The sequence below is a fragment of the Vitis riparia genome, chromosome 7, assembly GCF_004353265.1.
Source record: "Vitis riparia cultivar Riparia Gloire de Montpellier isolate 1030 chromosome 7, EGFV_Vit.rip_1.0, whole genome shotgun sequence".
Lineage (NCBI taxonomy): Eukaryota > Viridiplantae > Streptophyta > Magnoliopsida > Vitales > Vitaceae > Vitis > Vitis riparia.
This window is the reverse complement of record NC_048437.1, coordinates 26,627,276-26,648,533: the sequence shown is the minus strand read 5'-3', so window position 1 is coordinate 26,648,533 and position 21,258 is coordinate 26,627,276. Positions and strand designations below refer to the sequence as shown.

The following is a 21,258-nucleotide window of genomic DNA, read 5'->3' as shown; positions in this document are numbered from 1 at the left end:
AAGAAGAAGAAGAAGAAGAAGAAGAAGAAGAAGAAGAAGAAGAAGAAGAAGAAGGGAGAAATAAATTTCAATTGTCTATATCATAAACTTGAGTAAAAGACTAATGTAATTAAAGATAGAATACAAACAAAAGCAAAAGAAGATGTAAAAAGGATAAAAAAAAAAAAAGTCGTTTTAAATTTCTTCTAAACAAAGGGTGGAGTACATATGTCACATTGATGTCGATGTTTTAGTCATGCATGTTCATTATGTTTGAGAGGGCATGTTAAAAATCTGGTGCCTATAATAAAAAAAGGAACAAATCCAAAAAAATCGATCACTTATTAATGTTGAGAGTGACTTAACTAATAGAAGCTTGTGTTTAGCTTGTGACATACCACCTAATGGGAGTATATTAGATGATGATCCACATGATCCACTAGTGTGTAGAAGTAAACGTGGAACTATTCTTCATCGTTGTTTTGAAATTTGGGAGGTGGAGGGGGGGCTTTCATGTGTGCTCCATAAAATGGTAAGACTAAAAGGAATAAAGATGCTTTCTCATCTTCTACTTATGGAAAATAGAGAGTTACAGTGATAAAAGGTGATGAAGCTGATGAGAAAGAACTTCACTTAGGAGTTAATTGATCTTTCACCAAGGGAAAAAACCATTGGGAATAAGTAGGTTTTTAAATGTCAAAAGCAAGATAGATGATTTAATAGAGAGGTGTGAGGTTTGATTTGTAGCAAAAGGATACACCTAGAGGAAGAGTGTAAACTATGATAAAACCTTCTATCGTTAACGGGGTTTGCCTCATTTAGCTAGAATATCACTAGAGGATAAGACGATTGTGAATGAATAAGTTTTTAAAGATACAAGCAAAATAGATGGTTCAATAAAAATGTATAAGGCTTGACTTACGGTAAAAGAATGCACCCAGATGGAGGATGCGGTAGGGGGTATAGACTATGAGGAACTTCTTATCAATAGTGACATTTACCTTATTTCATCTTATTCTATATATTATGGCATTGTCAAATGCTTGAATTTGGAATTGTACTAAATGGTGTTAAATTTATATTTCTCAATAGAGAAAGAAATTGAGAGATCTATAGGAATCGATTGATTGGTTTTGTGGTGTAAAGTTTACAAACTCCAAAAGTTCATTTATGGTCTAAAACAATCATCTAGACTGTGGTATATTAGATTTGATTTAACCAGTATCACTAATGGGTTTATAATGGTAAAAGAAAACCACTATATGTATGTTAAATGGTCCAAGGATAGATACTAATCTTATATTTGAATATTTATGACTTCCTATTAATTGGAAATGACAAAGAGATGATTCTAACAATCAAAGACGCAAACCCATTAATACTCTTATCAAGAAAGGGGGCAACTTTGGGATAGAACCTTGGAGTATGACATAATGTAACAAACAGTTGATTCATTAATAAATTTATTTATTTATGTATTAAGTTTCTTTTTATATTTCATTTGCATTAATTGGTTATTTGAATATATACATTTATATCACTTGCATTGTACATGACTTGAATTTCTACTTCCTTATCATGTGAGTTATTCTTATACATTTTTACGATCACTTTTATGCACTATGAAACCCTTGATTATATCATGACGTAGAGATTTAGTATATGCTACTCTAGTATGTTATCCATATCTATGGTCATGATTAGATGTGACATAAAAGAACATTACTAGGAAAACAATGAAGCCAAAGTTGAATGTCATGAGGGTGAGGGTATGACTATTTAGTGTTACATTCTTGTCTTATAGCCATTGTAGACAACTTATATCGCATGTTTGATTCAAAGCATGATTATGAAATCTTTTTGAGATGGATTAGAGATACTTAATTCGATATGACTCAATGGATCTAAGGCATATCAAGACATATTAGGATGAACTATGTTAGTCTATGTGAGATTTAGTATAATACTTTCGATTTTCTTTCATGTGCACAATGGTTACATGATTTATCCGCTGATATAGACCAAGATGATGGAGAGATTGATAAGTGAGGCTACACATTTATTGTTTTACATACTATGAGTGAAAGATGATGAATTTTATTCTTTGATGAGAGTCATCCAAAGTGTAGACCTAGGTAGCCCTTCGCTAAGAAAATTATCAAATGGAGCCACTCTTGTGAGAGGCTATCTAATGAGAGCTCTCATCATTTGTCATAAAGTTATTTGATAGGGAACTCTATCCAATTAAGTTTATAAATAAAGTGCTTCATTTTCCTCTCACGAGCATTGTTGCAAAAACGAAAACCTCTTATTTTTTGAGTGTTGTCATCCTCTCTCTATTGCTATTATTTATTTATTCATATATTTTGTAAGAAATATTTCTTATAGTAATAAATTAACGAAACAAAGTTGGTCAACCAAATACTAAGCGCCTAAGGCTTTGTTTAGTTCCTAAAAAGTATTGAGGGAAGAAAAAAATATTTTAAAAAATAATTTTTTATATTTGATTTTACTATAAAAATATAAAATAAATTAAAATATAATTAAAAATTGATACATTTTAAAATTATTTAATCTTTATATAATAAAGAAAAATATGTTAGAATTTGAGAAAACATATAAAAATATTTTATTGATATTAAATCTATTTTTTATTTTTTTCTTTCCTTAGACTTTTCCCCTTTCATTTTCTTTCCCTGATAAATCAAAACATGGAGGGGACCAAACTTGACATCTTAAGGACATATCTCATGATGTTTTACAACAACCATCATAGATATTAATTAAAAAGAAAAATTGACATTAAATACTGAAAAACAAGTTGAAATCAATCACAAGCAAAATTTATGCACCCAACCAACCAGCTCACCTAATGATCAAATATTTGAACTTTGAAGAGTCCTCCATCAATCCATTAATGAAGTTATAAAATGATCTAGGACTAGTAGAAATCTTATATGCATATACATAAGATTTAGTACGGAGGTAAGGTGGTGTTTGGTTTTTAGTTGTATAGAAAAAATCAAAATATTTAATTTTTTTTTATTCAATTAAATGTAACTTTCGATATCAACCAAAATAACTAAACTTGTCATTAATAGATTCAGTTTAGTTACATTGACCGATATTAACATGTTACTTTCAATAAATTTTTTTATTCAACAAAAAATAAACACCACCTAAATATAGAATTTCTATTTAGGCCTAATTTTCTCCTAATAAACCCACCTTTTTATTAGTTTTATTTTTGTTATTGTTCAAAACAAATGCATACAAAATACTCAAATGGCATTTTTTAATTTTTTTTTCAATCTCACTATAAAACCTAATATTTGATTCTTACATTATTTTTCTCCCCTAACTCATTTTCCCTTGTTGATATTTATTCCTATCACTTAACCTACCTAAAAAATTAAATAAAACAAGGAAGGACATTAGCATGGACCATGACCTCCCCAAAGTAACAATCACGATGACCAATTGTAGCTGCAACTATGTAATAAATGTGGACGGTTTGCTTGGATACAAGACAAAAGAAAGATATACATCACCATTAATAGACCATAGAGTAAAATATCTCAAGAGAAAAAAGGAGATGAGAAAAATAGGGATAGAATGGAAAAAAAGCACATTTAACGATTTTTTTTATTAAAAAAATTAGAATTTATTCTAAAAAAAATCGATTATTTAAAAAAAAAAATATGAAATTTTTTTTTAATTTTTTTTATAGAGTGCTCTAAATAATGATAACAAAAAAAAAAGAAAAAAAAAAGCAAAAAAAAAAAGAGAAATACAACTTTTATATGGTATATAAGCATGTTCACAAAGAATGTGGGAAAAAAAATAATTTTTTATACTTGATTTTTGAAGCAGAATTTCGTTTCAAAAAATAATTGAATTAAATTTGTAAGTGGAAGATGAAACATATTTGAAATAATAGATGGTATTATTAATATTGAACTATTTTTAAGAATAATTCTTAGAAATTATTTTTTGAGAGTTGTTTTTCAAAAAAAAAAAAAAAAAAACCTTATCAAACAGAATCTTAGCTTTGTTCGAAAACTTTTTTTTAAAACAATTTTTTGTTTTTTAAAACAAAAAAAAAATAGTAACTTAGAAAACACTTTGACAAACTTCTAATAAACAGTGTTTTTCTAACCCATGTTACAAAGTGGGAAGGAGTGTATCAGACTATCAGGTGGTGAGTGAAATTAACTTTTTCTTTTTTTTAATAAAATGTTTCATAAAAAATAATAAAATAAATAAAATAAAAAATGAAGTGTAGGACTTAAAGAGGACATAGAGGAGGACAGAGCAGGGCACCGGAGAGAAACTGGTCCTTACAAGTGCAGTAAGTGGTGTGTCAACTTCATTGAAAAGTGGGTGAAGGAAGAGACGGTGAAGGCTCTGGACCCCGATACCATAAATCAAATTTATACTAAAATGTCACTCGAAGAAATATTTTCGATAATTTTCATATCAGTCACACAGTGAAAAAATAAATAAATTTATATTAAAGACGTTTCTATAATTTCATAAAATTAAATCTATACTAAATGTCTATTTTGAAGAAACACTTTCCATAATTTTTATATTAGTCACCTATTAAAAAATTTATACTAAAAGCGTCTCTTGAAAAAAAAATCTTTTAATATAAATTTAATTTTATAAAATTGTGAAAGGTGTCTTTTGAAAATACATTTTTAGTATAAATTTAATTATTTCAATGAATGACTGATACAAAAATTATTGAAAATGTCTCTTGAAGAGATACTTTTAATATAAATTTAATTTTATGAAATTGTAGAAAGTGTCTTAAGAAGACATGTTTAGTATAAATTCAATTTTTTTTTACTATGCAATTGATATGAAAATCGTGAAAGGTGTTTCTTAAAGAGATATTTTTAATGTAAATTTAAATTTTTTTAATATATGTTATTAATATAAAAATTACAGAAGGTGTTTCTTGAAGATATATTTTTAATGCAAATTCAATTTTTTTTGAATATGTATCATTAATATAAAATGATGAAAGATGTTTTTTTTAAGAGACAGCTTGAAAGCGACAAAAAGTATAATAGATTTAGAAATATTTTTGCTTGTCAGTAAGGGGCAAAAATTTGCCTTTGGGGCCAAATTGAGGGTGACTGGCGAGGCAAGTGGATTCTATTATCTATGAAATTTATTTCCTTATTTATTACTTCAACCATTTTATTTGTCGTTGAAGGAAACTTCGGGATTCCAAATTGAGCCTTCACGGCTGGCAACTCCAGCTTTGATGTGGACAGTTTTTGGAAAGTTACACGGGAGGTACTCTACTGAAGCTTTTCTGAACCGTTGGATGTGCAAGATTACATCTTGGCCATCCATTTTAAATTTGGAAAAATAAAAACCAACTTATCCGGTCAAGGGAGGAACCGGTTCTCACTATCCACTCTCTCTCTCTTCTTCTGCCTTTTCTTCCTCCATTCTTCTCCCTCAACAATTTTGGGTTTATATGAACTAAATAAGAGATAAATATTGAGATAGAAAATATAATTGGATAAAAATAAAAATGAAATTGATCTGAAATTTGTAAAAAATATTTGTTAAGGAAAAAAATAAAATAAAATTCATCACATATAATAGTTACATTGCTTTATTTTTAACAAATTATTAAATATTTAAATTTAAGATAAAAATAAATATGGTAATATTTTAATATGAAATGAGTATTTGTATTGAAATTCTAATATTTTAATATTTGGATCATATATAAAGCAAAGGCATTGGGTAATTGGACTGTCCTTGTATTTTTTTTTGGATTTTCCAAGTTTTACATTTTTTTGAATTTAAATTGCAATAAAATAAATCACTAAAACTATTTTGAGTTAGTATTTCCAAAAATAAATTTTTAATTTCAAAAAATGAAAAGTTGAAAGTTGGAACAAAAAATGTGACAAAGGTACTAATGATGTATTCCTCATATTCTTCAGATCTTTATCACATTTTTCGTATTATACTTACATTTTTCTAATCCTAAATTATTTACATTTTTTAATTTTTTAAATTTACTTTTTAACTTGAGATGATAAGAAAATAGTTTAATAATACTATTTTAAGTTATTATTGATAAAATTATTTAAAAAATTAGGAATTGAAAAATTAAATATTGAAAGATGATACAAAAAAAAGTGAGTGGTGTATGTAGAATATACTCTCCTCATATTTTTCGAACTTTTATATATATATATATATATATATATATATATATATATATATATATATATATATTAATTTTAAGACTTTTTTTTTTACTTGAAATGACAATATAGTTTAATAATACTATTTTATGTTATTATTGATAGAATTATTAAAAAAAAAAATAGGAATTAAAAAAATAAAAAATGAAAAGAGGGTAAAAAAAAAAAGTGAGCAGGGTATCCATATTTTTCGAACTCTCCGTTTTTTTACATTTTTTAAAAAAATTTAATTATTTTTTTACTTTAAAATAGTCTAATAAAACTATTTTTAATTATTATTGATAGAATTATTTTAAAAATTAGGGATTAAAAAAATATTAAAATTGAAACATGATACAAAAAATATGTGAGTAGGGTATGAAGAATATACCCTTCCCATATTTTTGGAACCCTCCATTTTTTTTATAAAATATTTAAGACTTATTTTTTTACTTGAAATGACAATAAAATAGTTTCATAGTACAATTTTCACTAATATACCATAAAGTGAGAAATATAGAATCCCATTCATAATAACATTTTCACTTATATTTGATAGAGATATTGAACAAAATACTTTTCACTTATATCTTCCCCTTCATTTTGTTAATGTTTTTTATTTTTTATTTTTTTATTGATTCTAAATACCAATAAAATAGTTTAAAGTTTACATTTTTTAGAATTTTTTTCCACTTCCAAAACCAATAATATTGTTTTTTCATATCATTTACACCTGGAATTGATGAATCCTTACATTATGGGTATCATTTCTATATTTTTCATGCCCTTCAATTTTTGTTTCTTAATTTTAAGAATATTTTTCACTTCAAAAAGCAATAATATTGTTTTTTCATACAATGACACTTAGAATGGATGAAAATTATGAAATAAAAGATAAAAAGTAAAAAATAAAAAACAAAAAACCTCCAAATTAAATAGGGTATGAAGAATGTGTCACATTCTTTATACCCTAAAAAATTTTCATTTTTCTTAATTTTAAGAATTTTTTTCACTTCAAATGACAATAATATTGTTTATTATTTGATGTATTATTCTACGTAATTGTCTATTATTAAAAACAATTCAAATAATATTTATATTAAAATTATAAATAGTGAAGTAAATAATTATAATTAAAATAATAAAATAGGAGAAAAGAAAAGAGATAAATAGAAAATTACAAAAAAAAAAAAATAATGATGAAATGATAGAAAAACCCAAAAAAGACAATTTTGATATTTTTTAATAATCAAATGTTCAACCATGGTTACAAAAAGAACTCACGAGTTTGTGTGATGAAATGTCAATCTTTTATCCTTTCAACCAATCATATGATTTTAATAAAGGGTGTCATAATATAACATGTTCTAAATTTTAACTTTTTTATTTTTTCAAAATTTATTTACTTAATAAATTTGAAAATTTGAGAACTCGATCAAAATATTGATTGTCCCGCAACAATCAGTATTAGGTAAATTCAAAGTATTATCAATAATAGAATTCAAATCTATAATCATGTGCCACTTATTGAAATCACACTTGTATCCATCCTAATCAATTGAACCATCCTGATAGGTGGTAATATAAAATTTTTCAATATCTCAAATTTTTAGATTTTGACAAGCTTTTAAAAGTTTTTATATTATATATATATTTTTTATTTTTAATAATAAAAAAATATAACTAAACTTATCGTAAATAACAAACTAAGATGATGTTTGTTTTTTAATTGGTAGAAAAAGTCAAAATAAGGATGTAAATATAATAAAATATTAATTTTTAATGATATTGGTAACCATATTCATAATTAATGTTTGATTGTTTATCAAAATGAAATTGAGATTGAAAAATATATTTCATTTTTAAAACCTTTAATTAAGATGGAACATCTCAATCTCATACGTACGCACACAAATATCTACGAATAGTTTAGGATACATATGAGACAAATAAAGGCATAGTATGTCATGGAAATAAAAAAAAAAAAAAAAAAAAAAAAAAAAAATATATATATATATATATATATATATATATATATATATATATAAATAATCAAATAAAGATTGATGATTTGATGACAAAACCTAAAATAATATTCGTGGCAGTTACTTTCAAACGTTGGACCCATATGAGCTGGCACTAAGTTGCAGACGAAAAAACAAAAGACATAAATTTAAGTTAGATTCGCACCAACCAACTACTTTTCCAACATCAAAAGATTTTGAGGCTACGTCAAGAATCTTTCTAGACTGTTAGGTCTTATTTTGTTTTTCATCCGAAATAGCCTCATGTCTGAATTCACTTTTGAAAAAGTTAAACCCTTCTAATTAAATTCATTTTATTTATTTATTTCATAATGACATATTTATAATTTTAATATTACCATTTAAAAAATATGATTTAATTTTAATTTCAACTAAATACAAAAAATTAGAAGGTTTTTTAAACTAGATCTTGAAATGTTTTTGCATTACTTTATATATATATATATATATATATAAGTTTTATTTTTATGTATTTTATTTGAATACAAAATCTAAAACCTTTGAACGTGTGTTAGTTGAAATGATACTTTTACATTTATTTTTATTTAGATTGAAGAAAAATTTAAAACCTTTAGGTTACATCTAGTCTTCGAAAAGTTTGAAGAAAAATATAAGGGAAAGAAAATTAAAAAAAAAATAGAGAAAAAAAAGTAAAAATAAAATTTAAAGTCAATAAATTATTTTTATATATTATTTTAAACTTACTTTACCTATTTAACTCATATATATAAACATTAAATCATTTTAAAATATATAAATTTTTTACTGATTTTAATTATATTTACCTTTGGTATAACCAAATATAAGAAAATTATTTTTCTTAATATTTTTTGAAAACCAAACGTAACCTTAAGATTTCAAATAAGAAAACAATTTAATAAGCCTTCAAGTTAAAGAAAATATTTAGGATATGTTCGATTCTTAGAAAACTTGAAAGAAAATAGAAAAGAAAAATAAAAAATAGATTTAAAATTAATAAATTATTTAAAATTTGTCTTTAAATTTATTTCACTTATTTTTCTCTATTATATAAAAATTTAAATAAATTTAAAATCTATAAATTTATAAATAAATTTTAATGATATTTGTTTTTCTCGGATATTTTCCGTAATCAACCAAATATAAGAAAGTTTTTATTTGGGGAACCAAAGATAATGTCACTACTTCCTCTTATTATATATATATATAAAAGTGGTCTACATAAAGTAATAAAGTGATTGTGAGAATGAATTTAGAAGAAGATTAATGACATAAAACTAAGAAATTAATTCTCCTAATTTACTTCTCACATAGCACAAATAATCACAACGGGGCTACAAAAATTTGGAAAGATCACACTCTAAACCAAACAAGAGAAGAAAAACACTCTGGCGTTTGGACAACAATCCTAAGAAAATGGACAAAGCATGAGCAGAAGAAAATCAAGAAAGAAGCCAAGCGACCATAGCATTTTGTTTTTCACAGTCCAGGTCTCCTCCAAAGGTTTTACACTCCACTTCTCCACCATCGCTGTCCTCCCATAACCAAGACAGCATCTCCTCCTTCTCATCCCACAGCTCTTGCCCATTCACAGCACTGCTTTCCCAATTCCAGTCATCAAAATATGAAGTTGGGGAAGAGCAGGAGGGCCACTGGTCAACAGTCTGATCTCCATTATCTGAGCTCAAGTTTCTCCCCTCCACATCCTCACAAAACGGTGTCGTGGCCCCACTTGCCCTCTCCTCAGTGCCACTACTCACAACCCCACCTCTATCCACCAGTACTCCACTCTCCATGTTCTCACTGAAGCACAACCCCTCAACCTCCGGCCCCCGAAATGGTCCAAAAGTCTCAGATCCTTCACCAAACATTCTCCCTCCACATCCCTGAAGATGACTCGCCATAAGTTCTGGGTTTTCCTCCTCATTGACTTGGGCGTACAGGTCCCCAGTCATAGTTTCAGACCGGGTCTCTTTCTCTGCTATTACTCCATTCCCATCATCATCGCCTTTGGGTTTTTCTAGGGAGCTCTTGTTAACATCTTCTCGGATACTCTTGTCGCTTCTGTTCTTCTTCATGGCCCATCTGCTTGTTCTGCCAACCTTGCGCTTGTGGGCTGTGGTTACCTTTGCTAGATCAATAACCATTGGTGGACCTTCATTAGTAAGCCTCCTGAAGCTGTGAACTTTCCTACTCAAGTGAGAGTTCCAGTAATTCTTTATCTCGTTGTCTGTTCTTCCTGGTAACTGCCCAGCTATCATAGACCACCTGTAAGTAACAACCACAGCAAAAAAAAATTACATATGTAATTTTGATAGAATCATTATTCTTCTATCTCTTTTATTGCCTTATTTATAAATTAAAACTTTACCTATGATATTATGACAAAAACCTATTCTAGAAATGTGATTGAACTACGACACTGTGGCCCATTGAGAGTAATGTAACAATGAATACTTTCACGTGGACCCCTTTTTTTTCATTACATTTCCGGAACCCTCATGCAATAACAGGGAGAGAGAGAGAGAGAGAGAGAGAGAGAGAGAGGGAGAGAGAGACTTCAAGTACTCCCATTATTTCTGAAAACAACAGTTACCTTTTTTTACGAGACTAGGTATCATTTTGAGGCATTTTGGGATGTAATTTCATTTCATCTGTGTGAAGCAAGTGCCATTTTCAAGGAGAAAATTGAGAAGAAATGCGTAGGAAGTACATACCTATTTCCAAGAGAAGCATGTAGCTTTATGATGATCTCTTCTTCTTCTTCTGAGAAGTTCCCTCTCTTCAAATCTGCTCTCAAGTAGTTAATCCATCTCAGTCTGCAACTCTTCCCGCACCTCAGTAACCCTTCACCAACAAAACACAGACCCATAAAAACCAATATCAAGATCATGCCCCTCCAAAAAAAAAAAGAGACAAAAAAAAACTAACTCGATAATCTTGTAATTGAACGTGAATTTGAATTGCTTTTTCCCAAGACACAACCAGCTGCCTTGTGACTTTCTAAAATGTAAAATGGGTTTATCAAGTGAGAGCTTATTTGATTAGATTTCTAGTACTTCTAAAATTTGTTTGAAAAGATGAGAATTCTTGCTTGAAAAAAAAAAAAATTGTACTCTTTTCCTGTGTCTTATTGTTATGATTTGTATTAAGAGGTGATTGATTATATGTGACTAAATTTCTGTATCTATTTTTTACCATTTTATGGGGATAGAACAATGCCCTTGTTAAACCCGAGAAAGGACCATCCAATATCATAAAAGATTTGGTCTACTTCCGCTTTATATTAATTGATTTTCAATGACATGGTCCAAACATAACCAATATCAAAGTTATTGGTCATGAATTTGGCTCAATAAAATCTTATTTTGGAGTAAGGATTATTGAGATGTAAGAATGTCACTCTTCACCCAAAAATAGGTCACTTAAACCAGATTTGAGGGAAGTCTAATAGAGTTTCAGGGTTTGGTATTTCAAATGAGACTCATAACTGAAATTAAACAAAATCCATACATGACCACCCAAATGATTGAAAATGAACAAAACCACTCTCCTTTTTTTCTTTTTCTTTTTTTCCCTTTTTTTAGCAGTAGGCACATTTCTCACCTGCATTCTTGGGTAAGGACCTCCAGGAGCCTTCTCCGTTAGCCTGAATGTACTTCACCAAGACCTCATCCTCCTCAGCCGTCCACCTACCCTTCTTCAACCCCACTTTCTCACAACACGGCGCTCTCCCCATTTCCAAACCCAGCAGACACCGGAAGCCAATCTAGACAAAGAAAAACCCTCACCACCACCTCGTCAGCCGCCCACCAACAAGTCAAAGCTTTTTGTCACTCACTCGAACCCCTCTCAAGCAAGCTTCCAACACGTATACCCATGCATACGTGCCTAGGTGAGGTGGAAGTGAATTCGAAGCTCTCCCTTTATAGAGAAATGAAGGGCCCGTGACAGCAGTGTAGTGGGCCTGGGCAGTCATGTGCGAGAATTTGCGGTGATTGTTACCGCCACGACTCCCACGTTTCTCCGACGGTGTCGTGGCTACTCCTCTGACGAGTACCATGGGGTGGGACTCGCAGCTACCACGTTGATGCTCTCTTTGGGTACTAAAACTTTCGTTTAGGTTTTTCCTCTTTTCTCGCTCTATTTTTTTCATTTTTTTTCCAATATTTCAGGCGAGTATTAGAAACCCAGTTCACCTCAGCATTTATTGGTTGATCTACCTCTGTTTGTCGTTTTTCTATTTTCAAAGATCTTGGCCACCCTCCCGTAAGATACTTGACTCTGTCCATTAGCTACTTTCTTGGCCGCAATGATGGGGTTAAGGAACCAGTAGAATTCGGCTTTGGTTTAGCTCAATTTAGAAATTTTTTTCTTAACTAGAACCTTTATTTAGACGTTTAATTTCTGTGGGTGATTGGAGGTTGATCGCCTTTATTAATTTCCTTATATTTGAATGTTGTGTACGTTTGAATTTTCTTTATATTAAATATTGTGTTTGTTTGGATGAATATATTATAAGATTAAGATGTCTCGTTTAAAAAAAAAATTGGTAACGTTTGAAATCCTATAATTTTTAACATGTTTTTTAAATGCTAATTGTTAATATTTCACGTACTTTTAATATAAAATAATAACATTAATATATAAAAAAAAATTAAAATTAAATTATTGGTTTATTAATTTATTTTTTGACAAAACACCTTGGACCAAATTCCATAAAGTTAATCTTCAATCTCTCCATGATATAAACCTTTTTGTATCATATCACCACGAAAGAGCAATCGACTCTACCTTTAGTGAAAATTCCTTTTGTTTTCATTTTGTGTGCTTTGTGATCTTTTACTCTTTCAGAAATCTTCAACCCAAGTTCTGATACCAGTTGTTGTGCCAGCGAAAGCTTTGATGGTAACAATGTTAGTTTAAGAACACAAAGATAAAACAATTACACATACGATATACGAGGTTTTAACGTGGTTCGGTCAATCATGCCTACGTCCATGGATGAAAGAATGATTCCACTATACAATAGAAAATATTACAGAGGACAGAACCAGATACAATTATTGGGTTCCCGAAACATCCCATGTTTCCCCACTCTTTGTATCCATACCTTACTACGAGCCCTCTCGCTCCACCGGGTACCTCCCGTTCTTCCTCACATCTCTATCCACCTCGTATAGTCTCTACAAGTCCATCTCCATCTCATAACTTTTTCCCCTCGTGACCTAGAATATTTATAGAGATATTTACAACAACCTTCTTTATTTTACAAGGAAGTCTAATATTATAATAATATATCAACCTATAAATATTTTATATAATATTTTTTACAAAAATGAATCTATACTAATTAGGAATTTGGTACACTTCCTAACAAATATCTCCATGAAATTTGTGTTTTTTCTTTTTTAAAAATTAAAATGAGGCTTTGACCACCCAACATGGCCTGTCTTTAAAAAGTAAAAAATGTGGTTGCGGTGGGTTTAGTCCCATGACCTGCAACTTCCACTTGAAGTGGGTCATGCTGTGCTTGTTTTAAATTCAAGCATAATAATATAATTTTTTTAATAAATTAATTAATTTTAATTATTTTATTTAATAATTTAAACTATTAATTTCACTTACAACCTTTCAAATTTTGGTTAAACATATCTTCCTTTCGTGGATTTGAAATTTTGAGCGAGATTGAATGTAAATAAAAAAAAAAAAGATATTGGCTAAAATTTCAAATTAATAGGGATTATGTGTACTTATCCAAAACTTTATTTTTATTTTTTATGTATTAATTCAATATAAAAATATAATATTTTAAATTTTAAATTATTTTTAAAAAATATATCTAAATTAGATATAGCAATACAAAATGTTTTTTTTAAGTTCAATATTAAACATCATAAATTATGTCATATATATATATATATATATATATATATATATATATATATATATTGTTTTTAATAAAAAAAAACACTTTAATACGTGTATATTTTTTTATTATTATTTTTAAGTTTTCTATGATAACTTTATGAATTTTTACCAATTTTTTCATCATTGTTAAAGACTATTTTATTATCTCTAAATCTTAATAGACATGTTTGAGCAAAAGAAACAATTTATGGGGCTAAAACAACCATAAAATTGAATTTAATATTTTCACGTAAAAATTTGGATTTGGTTAATAAATGATAAAGTTAGAATTTAATATAGGAAAATCTAAAAAATTAGAAAAAAAAATTTAAAATATTATTTCTTTATTGGATTCCATTTTCCAGGGTTATTTAAACCCCTATTCTAATTTTATTCTAATTTTTTTGCTTATGAAACTATTTTTTTATAAGGGAGAATTACCCATTAAGGTGGGTTGGGGTGGGAATTACCGGAAGGGTCACTCAATATGATGATTTTTCTGAAGGCCCAATTTATTTATGAGACCAATTTACCATTTTATTAAAATTTTAAATTACAATTTTTTAAGAAAATTACATGGAATGGTTAGTCAATATAATAATTTCTCTAAAGGTCCAATTTTTTTATAAGACCAATTTATCATTTCATTAAATTTTAAAATTATAAAAAAAAAAATTAAAAAACAAAAATTTTAAAAATGGGGGAATAAATTATTATGATTTTACCATTTTACCATTTTCACCGAATATTACCCTTTTCATCAAAGACTTCCCTTTCGCATCATTGTCAAGTTATCTTTATTGTCGGTGTCTGTGTCCTAGACTACATATTAAATCTCATCTAGTCATCCATAGTTGTTTTTATTTTTGTTTTTACTTGTTGCTTTTGGCTTCTTAAAGATCATCTTGACATTTTTAGTTTTTTTACCAAAAAAAATAAAGTCTAGGAAGGAATTATCATATTTTTAATCTACCCTTCAAAGTACTTATCAAATTTCTTATCACATTTTTTATTTTAACCTACCCTTCAAGGACTTATCAAATTTATTGACTTGTGGCCCTCATTTTTTTGGGGCAGCGCACCTTAATGGTTAATTCTCCCCTTTTATAATCCTAGTAAGGACCACACAAGGGGGCCAAAAAAAGTATTTTTTTTGTCATTATTAAATCATTAATCTCAAAATCCTCAAAATCAAAATCTCAATTACTAAAATTTCAAAAAACTTGTAGGTGATTTTGCACCTACATAGGTTCAAGCAATTTTTATAGGTGATTTTTTTTATTGAATTTATTTTGAATTATCAAGAATTTATATAAATTCTTGTATGACTAATCTAAATGATATAATTAAATTTGGGCAATGTAAAGAAGATAATGGATTTAATTTATTCAATTTAAAATATATCTAAAAGTTATTAATTTAAGATATTTTATTTAGTCTTAAAATTTGTGGCTACTAGCTATTCACCCATCAACTAGGTGGTTTCATGAATCAATAATAATAAAATTTAGAAATGATAAAAAAAAATAACAATTTCAAATTGATAAGATTTAAAATAAAATATTATTTTAGTTGCCACATAGAGCAAATTACCTTTTGTCTTTTGTCATTAAGTTAATGATAACAATAATAGGGGTATTTGATAAAATTTAATAATTATTATTTAATTATTTAAGTTGATTTTAAGTTAAATTATATTTAAATTGTTAATTAAAACTTATCACTTAATTTTATTTTAAGTATTAAGGTTGTTTGATAAAATTAATTTAAAACATATTTTAAATCATCAAATTGATATATTTATCATCATAAATTATAATCAAGACAAAAAATGTCAAATGATAGTTAAGGTCGTGGAGTAATAAAAAAAATCGTGAAAGTAATTAGAGTAAATAAGATAAAAAGATAAAATAAAGAGTGTCGTTCTAGTTATATAAGAAATCTTTGATTAATAATAAAATAAATAATAACTTTGGGTAGTCCATAGAATTATGGAAATGGAATCATTAAAGTTTAGAATCTCAAAAAGAGATAAAAAAAAAAAAAAAAGAGGATATTATATGATTAGTTGATATTCAAAATAGACTATTCAAGTATATAAGTTGAAAAAGAGATGATTGAATCAAAATAATTTCTTTTAAAGTTTTATTCCTATGTGAGAGGACAATTCAAAATGTTCCATTATGTTCCCTCAACACACTAAATCCAATATATATGTTGTGGAAGTTAACCAACATTTCCATTAGGAAATAGTGGGTTTCCAAGTCCATGCCCAAGCGTCTATTACTTTATGGGTTGTAATCACTATCTTATTAGGTTCGGTACAATACATATATATATATATATTATAAGACTTTGAGTTTGAAGATTCATGTAATAGACTTCAAAATATTTTTGTCCCTTCTTTTAAAAAAATAGTAAATTTGATTATTCGAAGTTTTCTATATTATATATAATTCTGGTTTTTGTATAATATAATCATGTTAGTGATGATCAAATTAGGTGTCGATTGTTGAGTATGACTATGAAATTAATTCAAAACTTTCTTAGGTTATATTTTCATAAATTTTTTTTAGGGATGACGAAGCTTAATATGATTCATTTACATGACTTGAACATGACACATTTTTTAATGTTTCGAATTAAATATAATTATATTTAAATTAAATTTATATTGACATTTATAATTCGTTTAATAGATAGGTTTTTTTTTCAACATTCATAATAGGGATTTGCCTCATTTAAAATTCGATTTTGAACATAGATGTAAATGGAATCATAAACATGTTAAGTTGAAAGGTTAATTATATTGATTCAAATAAAATTTAACTCAACTCAATTATTAAATATAATTTAATTATTAAGTGAGTGACACAATATATTATTTAATTAATAATTAAATCATATTTGAGTCTATTTTTTTAATATGATTATTATTCCTGTCATATTTGGAATGACCTATTCAATTAAATATTTAAGTTTTGACATGATACAAATAAGATTGACCGATTTGAATTACCACACTTTAAAAAAATAAAAATTGAGTCATTGATTTGTGTGATCAAAAGAATTTTGATTTCCAAAAGTAAGACTTGCATATATGTATCAAGAATCGAGATCATTATCAAAGGAAAAAAAAAATGGAACCTATGTGATCATTTTGAGTGCTGATTTTCATAATCATGGCTAAATTAGATAAAATAGTATAAAAATTATGATATATCTAGATTATTCATTAAATTATTTATTTAATTTTATCTTATTGGGTATTTGGAAAATTAACTTAATAATTTAGAGTGACTTAATAATTTAATTTAAGTTATTAAGTAAATTAAACATATTTGATAAAATAATTTAATGGTATAATTTAAAGTAAAAAATAACTTTAAGTAATAAATAAAACTAAAAAATTTATTCTTTAAGTCCACAAATAGCAATACTAATTTATTAAGAATTATTCAAATTGAAGCTTTAACTACATTATTCGTTGCAATCGAAATATTTGTGAGATCAAGATTACAATTTGCATTTGATTAAACAAATTGTTAAAATTCCCAAAATGATATATACATTCTCGAAGAGTCGTATTTCCGTCTTACTGATCAATGATTATTCTTCTTACTAAATAATGTTTGATTAGAGGAATTTATCAAATTATTTTTTGAATCAAGTGGGAACAAATTCATTAAAACTATGAATTTCCTACACAAATATCACATAAGAGTAATATTTTTGTAGTTAAATTTTCTTGGTATATTCAAATAGACTATAAATTTCTAAACAATACGATTCAGGTTACCATAATTCTAAAAAAATTATTTAAAGATAAAAATTTTAAAGTGTTAAAAAGATTAGAAATACTTTTTAAAATCAATAAGCAACTCATTGTTAAAATTCGTTTTTTGTTTTCCGAAACGATAATTAATAGTCAACAAAATTATATGTACCAAGCTCAAACTGAGAATGACCATTTAGATGCACATATGTTCAAAATCCTTGCATCATTCACTAATCTATCACTTGAACAAATTGAACAGATCTTAAGAATATTTGTTTGCCTCCATTTCATCATGGTCAAGCTCGAGTATTTTGGTAGGTGTGGCTTGTCCTCTGATGCACTATCACATCTATCTGGTCCTCTCCACAAGTTGTTGATTCTCTTCAGCATGAAGGGCCTCCTGCATTGAAGATTTCTGGTGAAATCAGAGTTGGATGGTCGCTAGCTAGCCAGCTCCACTCATGTGTCTTGTCCGTTTAAACTGTAAGGATGAGGATATTAATTCAAGGCCCATATGCTGATATGCATGAGAAAATGTTTTGTAAAATAATTGTGACACTTCACTCTCAGTCTTGGATGGATTTGTAATGTTGCCATCCTTAAGAGATCTCTCCCGTTCCTTAAATTTGATAATCACAACATTGTACTTCTTGTATTATTGAATTTTTCAGGGCATATTTTTAGAACAATTTGTGAATGACTACAAAAAACAAAAATAGCTAGTGAGGTGCAATCTCACCAAAAGAGGTTTGAATGCTCGAAATAAGTTCTCACATATGATTTAAACAGGGTAGGTAAGTCATAAATTGAGCAGAAGAATGTTTCATCTGAGTGTCTTGCAAAATGTAGTCGATGAACATAATTTTCTACTCAATCTTAGTATTTAATGATTTCTACTGATTACCATTGTAGGTAAAATCGACAAATCAATGATTGTCATATCAACTAATCCCACACCCGTTAGCCACTACCTAAAGTGAAGACTTGGACGACCCTAATAACACTGAACAGTTCAATCGTTTGGTCAACCACCTGTATTGGACTTCTCCAAAAGTCAAAATTTTGATATCCTTGTGCAACTCAATCCAATCTCGTTTGCTTAACTAAATTTAAAACCCCTTTTTCAACTTTATAATAATTATAAAAAGATTTTAAATTTTACACGTCTTTATTTTCATTCATTAATGATGTTTCGGTATTTAAAGTCTGTCAGATAGCGATAAATGGTACGCAGATAGTACTCCTCCGTCCAATTTTTTAGATGGATAAAAATTTATACTAGACAGAAGAATCCTACTGTGAGTAAATAATATTATTAATTTAATGTCATTTTTTATTCTCGAAAAATACTAAAATTAAAAAAATATTTAAAAAACTAATTTTTCCTTGATTCTTCTATAAAAAAAAAAATTTAAAAATCAAATATAATTAAAACTAATTAAAAACTTATATACTTTAAAATTATTTAATATTTTATCGATGAATTAAAATAAATAAAATTAATCTAAAATAGAAAGTAAAAAATATTTTATCGAGTTTTAATTTTTTTTTAATTTTCTTTTCTTTTTATCTTTTTATTCAAAATTTTCACAAAACCAAACATAATATAAAAATTTCATCTCAAATAATTTTTTTCCTAAATAATAATCGATATTTGACAAAAATATACTAGTCAATGTCGAACCGAAAATGACCATTCGGATGCACATATACATGTGTCTAAAATCTTTGCATCTAATTGGCTAATCTTCCACTAGAACACAGGCAAATAGGATATCCTGATTCCTGACACATCGACATCTTGGTCCCACCGGAAAGTAGAAATTTTTTTCCAAGGAATCAAATTTCAATTGGATTTAAGAAGTAAGAACAGTTGTTTGGCAAAGCTTGATTTATCTGATTGATGTGGCTTGTCTTCCATGTGCCATCATATATATCTTATCTTCAGTAGAAACTTTTTATCCTCTTCAGTATGCAGGCTTATTCATTTAAGATTTTTGGATGAAATTACAGTTGGAGGCTAGCTAGCTTGCCCGGTGTCCTGTCAATCGAAATCGTACGGATGAGTGGATAATAATAGAAGGTTTATAGGCACGGGAAAAAGGTTTTTGTAAAATAATTGTGACAATTCGCTTTCATTTTTGGATGCATGTGTAAATTATAATGTTGCCATCTTGGGAGACCCCACACCAGATCCTCACTTCATAAATTTGATTCTTATGGTATATTCTTTTTTTTTTTTTTTTTCCTTTTTAAAAAGCTAGAGGAAATGACACCACAAATAAAAATAATTTCAAGAAATCTTGCAGTACTAATATTACTTTGAGGGTGTTTGTAAGTTATTAAGTAGATTTAACATATTTGGTAAAAAAACTTATTATTATAATTTAATATTTAAAATGATTTCAATTACAGTCAAAATGGTTAATTTATTTTTAATTTTAAATCTTTTTTATATTACTTACCCATATCTATGGATAATATATTTAATAACCATAACTCCCCGTGCATGACTCGTTTTTTATAATAATATTTTAATGTTACCTTTTATATGTAAAATATTATAAATATGAATATTTAATAAACAAATTTATTTCTTAAAATTAATTAAATTAAATATTAATTAAAAATTAATAATGATTAATATTAATTACAACTAATAAAAATGAATATATCAATTTAATAACTTAAAATAGATTTTAAGTTAATTTTATCAATAAGTAATAAGTTTTAAGTTAACAATAAAAATAATTTAATTTAGTGTTAACTTAAGTCATTAAATAATAAATATTAAATTTTACCCAAAAGTCAATTAGTTTGACATTTTGAATCAAAGGTAATATTTGTTTTTTTAGTTGAATAGAAAAAAAATCAAAATATTTAACATTTTTTGTTTGATTAAAAGTAACGTATTAATATCAATTAATATAACTAAAGTAAATTTGTTTTCAATAGATTCAGTTTAGTTATGTTACTTAAAATCAACAAATTAATTTAATTAAATTAAAAAAAAAAAGTTAAATATTTTGATTTTTTTTATTCAACTAAAAAACAAACATCACCTAACTTTTTTCCATTTAGAAGTGATTTATCGGCAAACAACCAATACACTAATGAGCAAATGACCTCAATTAAAATGATTGTTGAAGGGGACACAAAAATTAATTTCATCCAAGATTACAAGTTGAAAAATAGTTAGTTTCAATTATTACAAGTAGAAAAGTAGTTAGTTTCAATGATAATTAAAAGGCATGCAAGTGCAGAGTAATTGCACTAAATGATGCTTTATGGCTCAAAATAAATTCTCGTCGACGGAGTCATAAATTGAGTTAATGAATCTTTTATT

The 21,258-nt window shown here is 27.2% G+C and overlaps 1 protein-coding gene across 1 annotated transcript; it reads right to left on the bottom strand.

The window, feature by feature from the left end:
• Positions 1–9,487: 9,487 nt before the first annotated feature.
• Positions 9,488–12,106, bottom strand: LOC117917599 (transcription factor MYB4). Its single transcript, XM_034833925.1, has 3 exons — positions 11,831–12,106; positions 10,942–11,071; positions 9,488–10,492 (listed from the first exon to the last, which is right to left on the bottom strand). Exons 1-3 carry the CDS (start codon positions 11,961–11,963, stop codon positions 9,667–9,669), a joined length of 1,089 nt encoding a protein of 362 aa, XP_034689816.1. The 5' UTR covers positions 11,964–12,106; the 3' UTR covers positions 9,488–9,666.
• Positions 12,107–21,258: the final 9,152 nt, after the last annotated feature.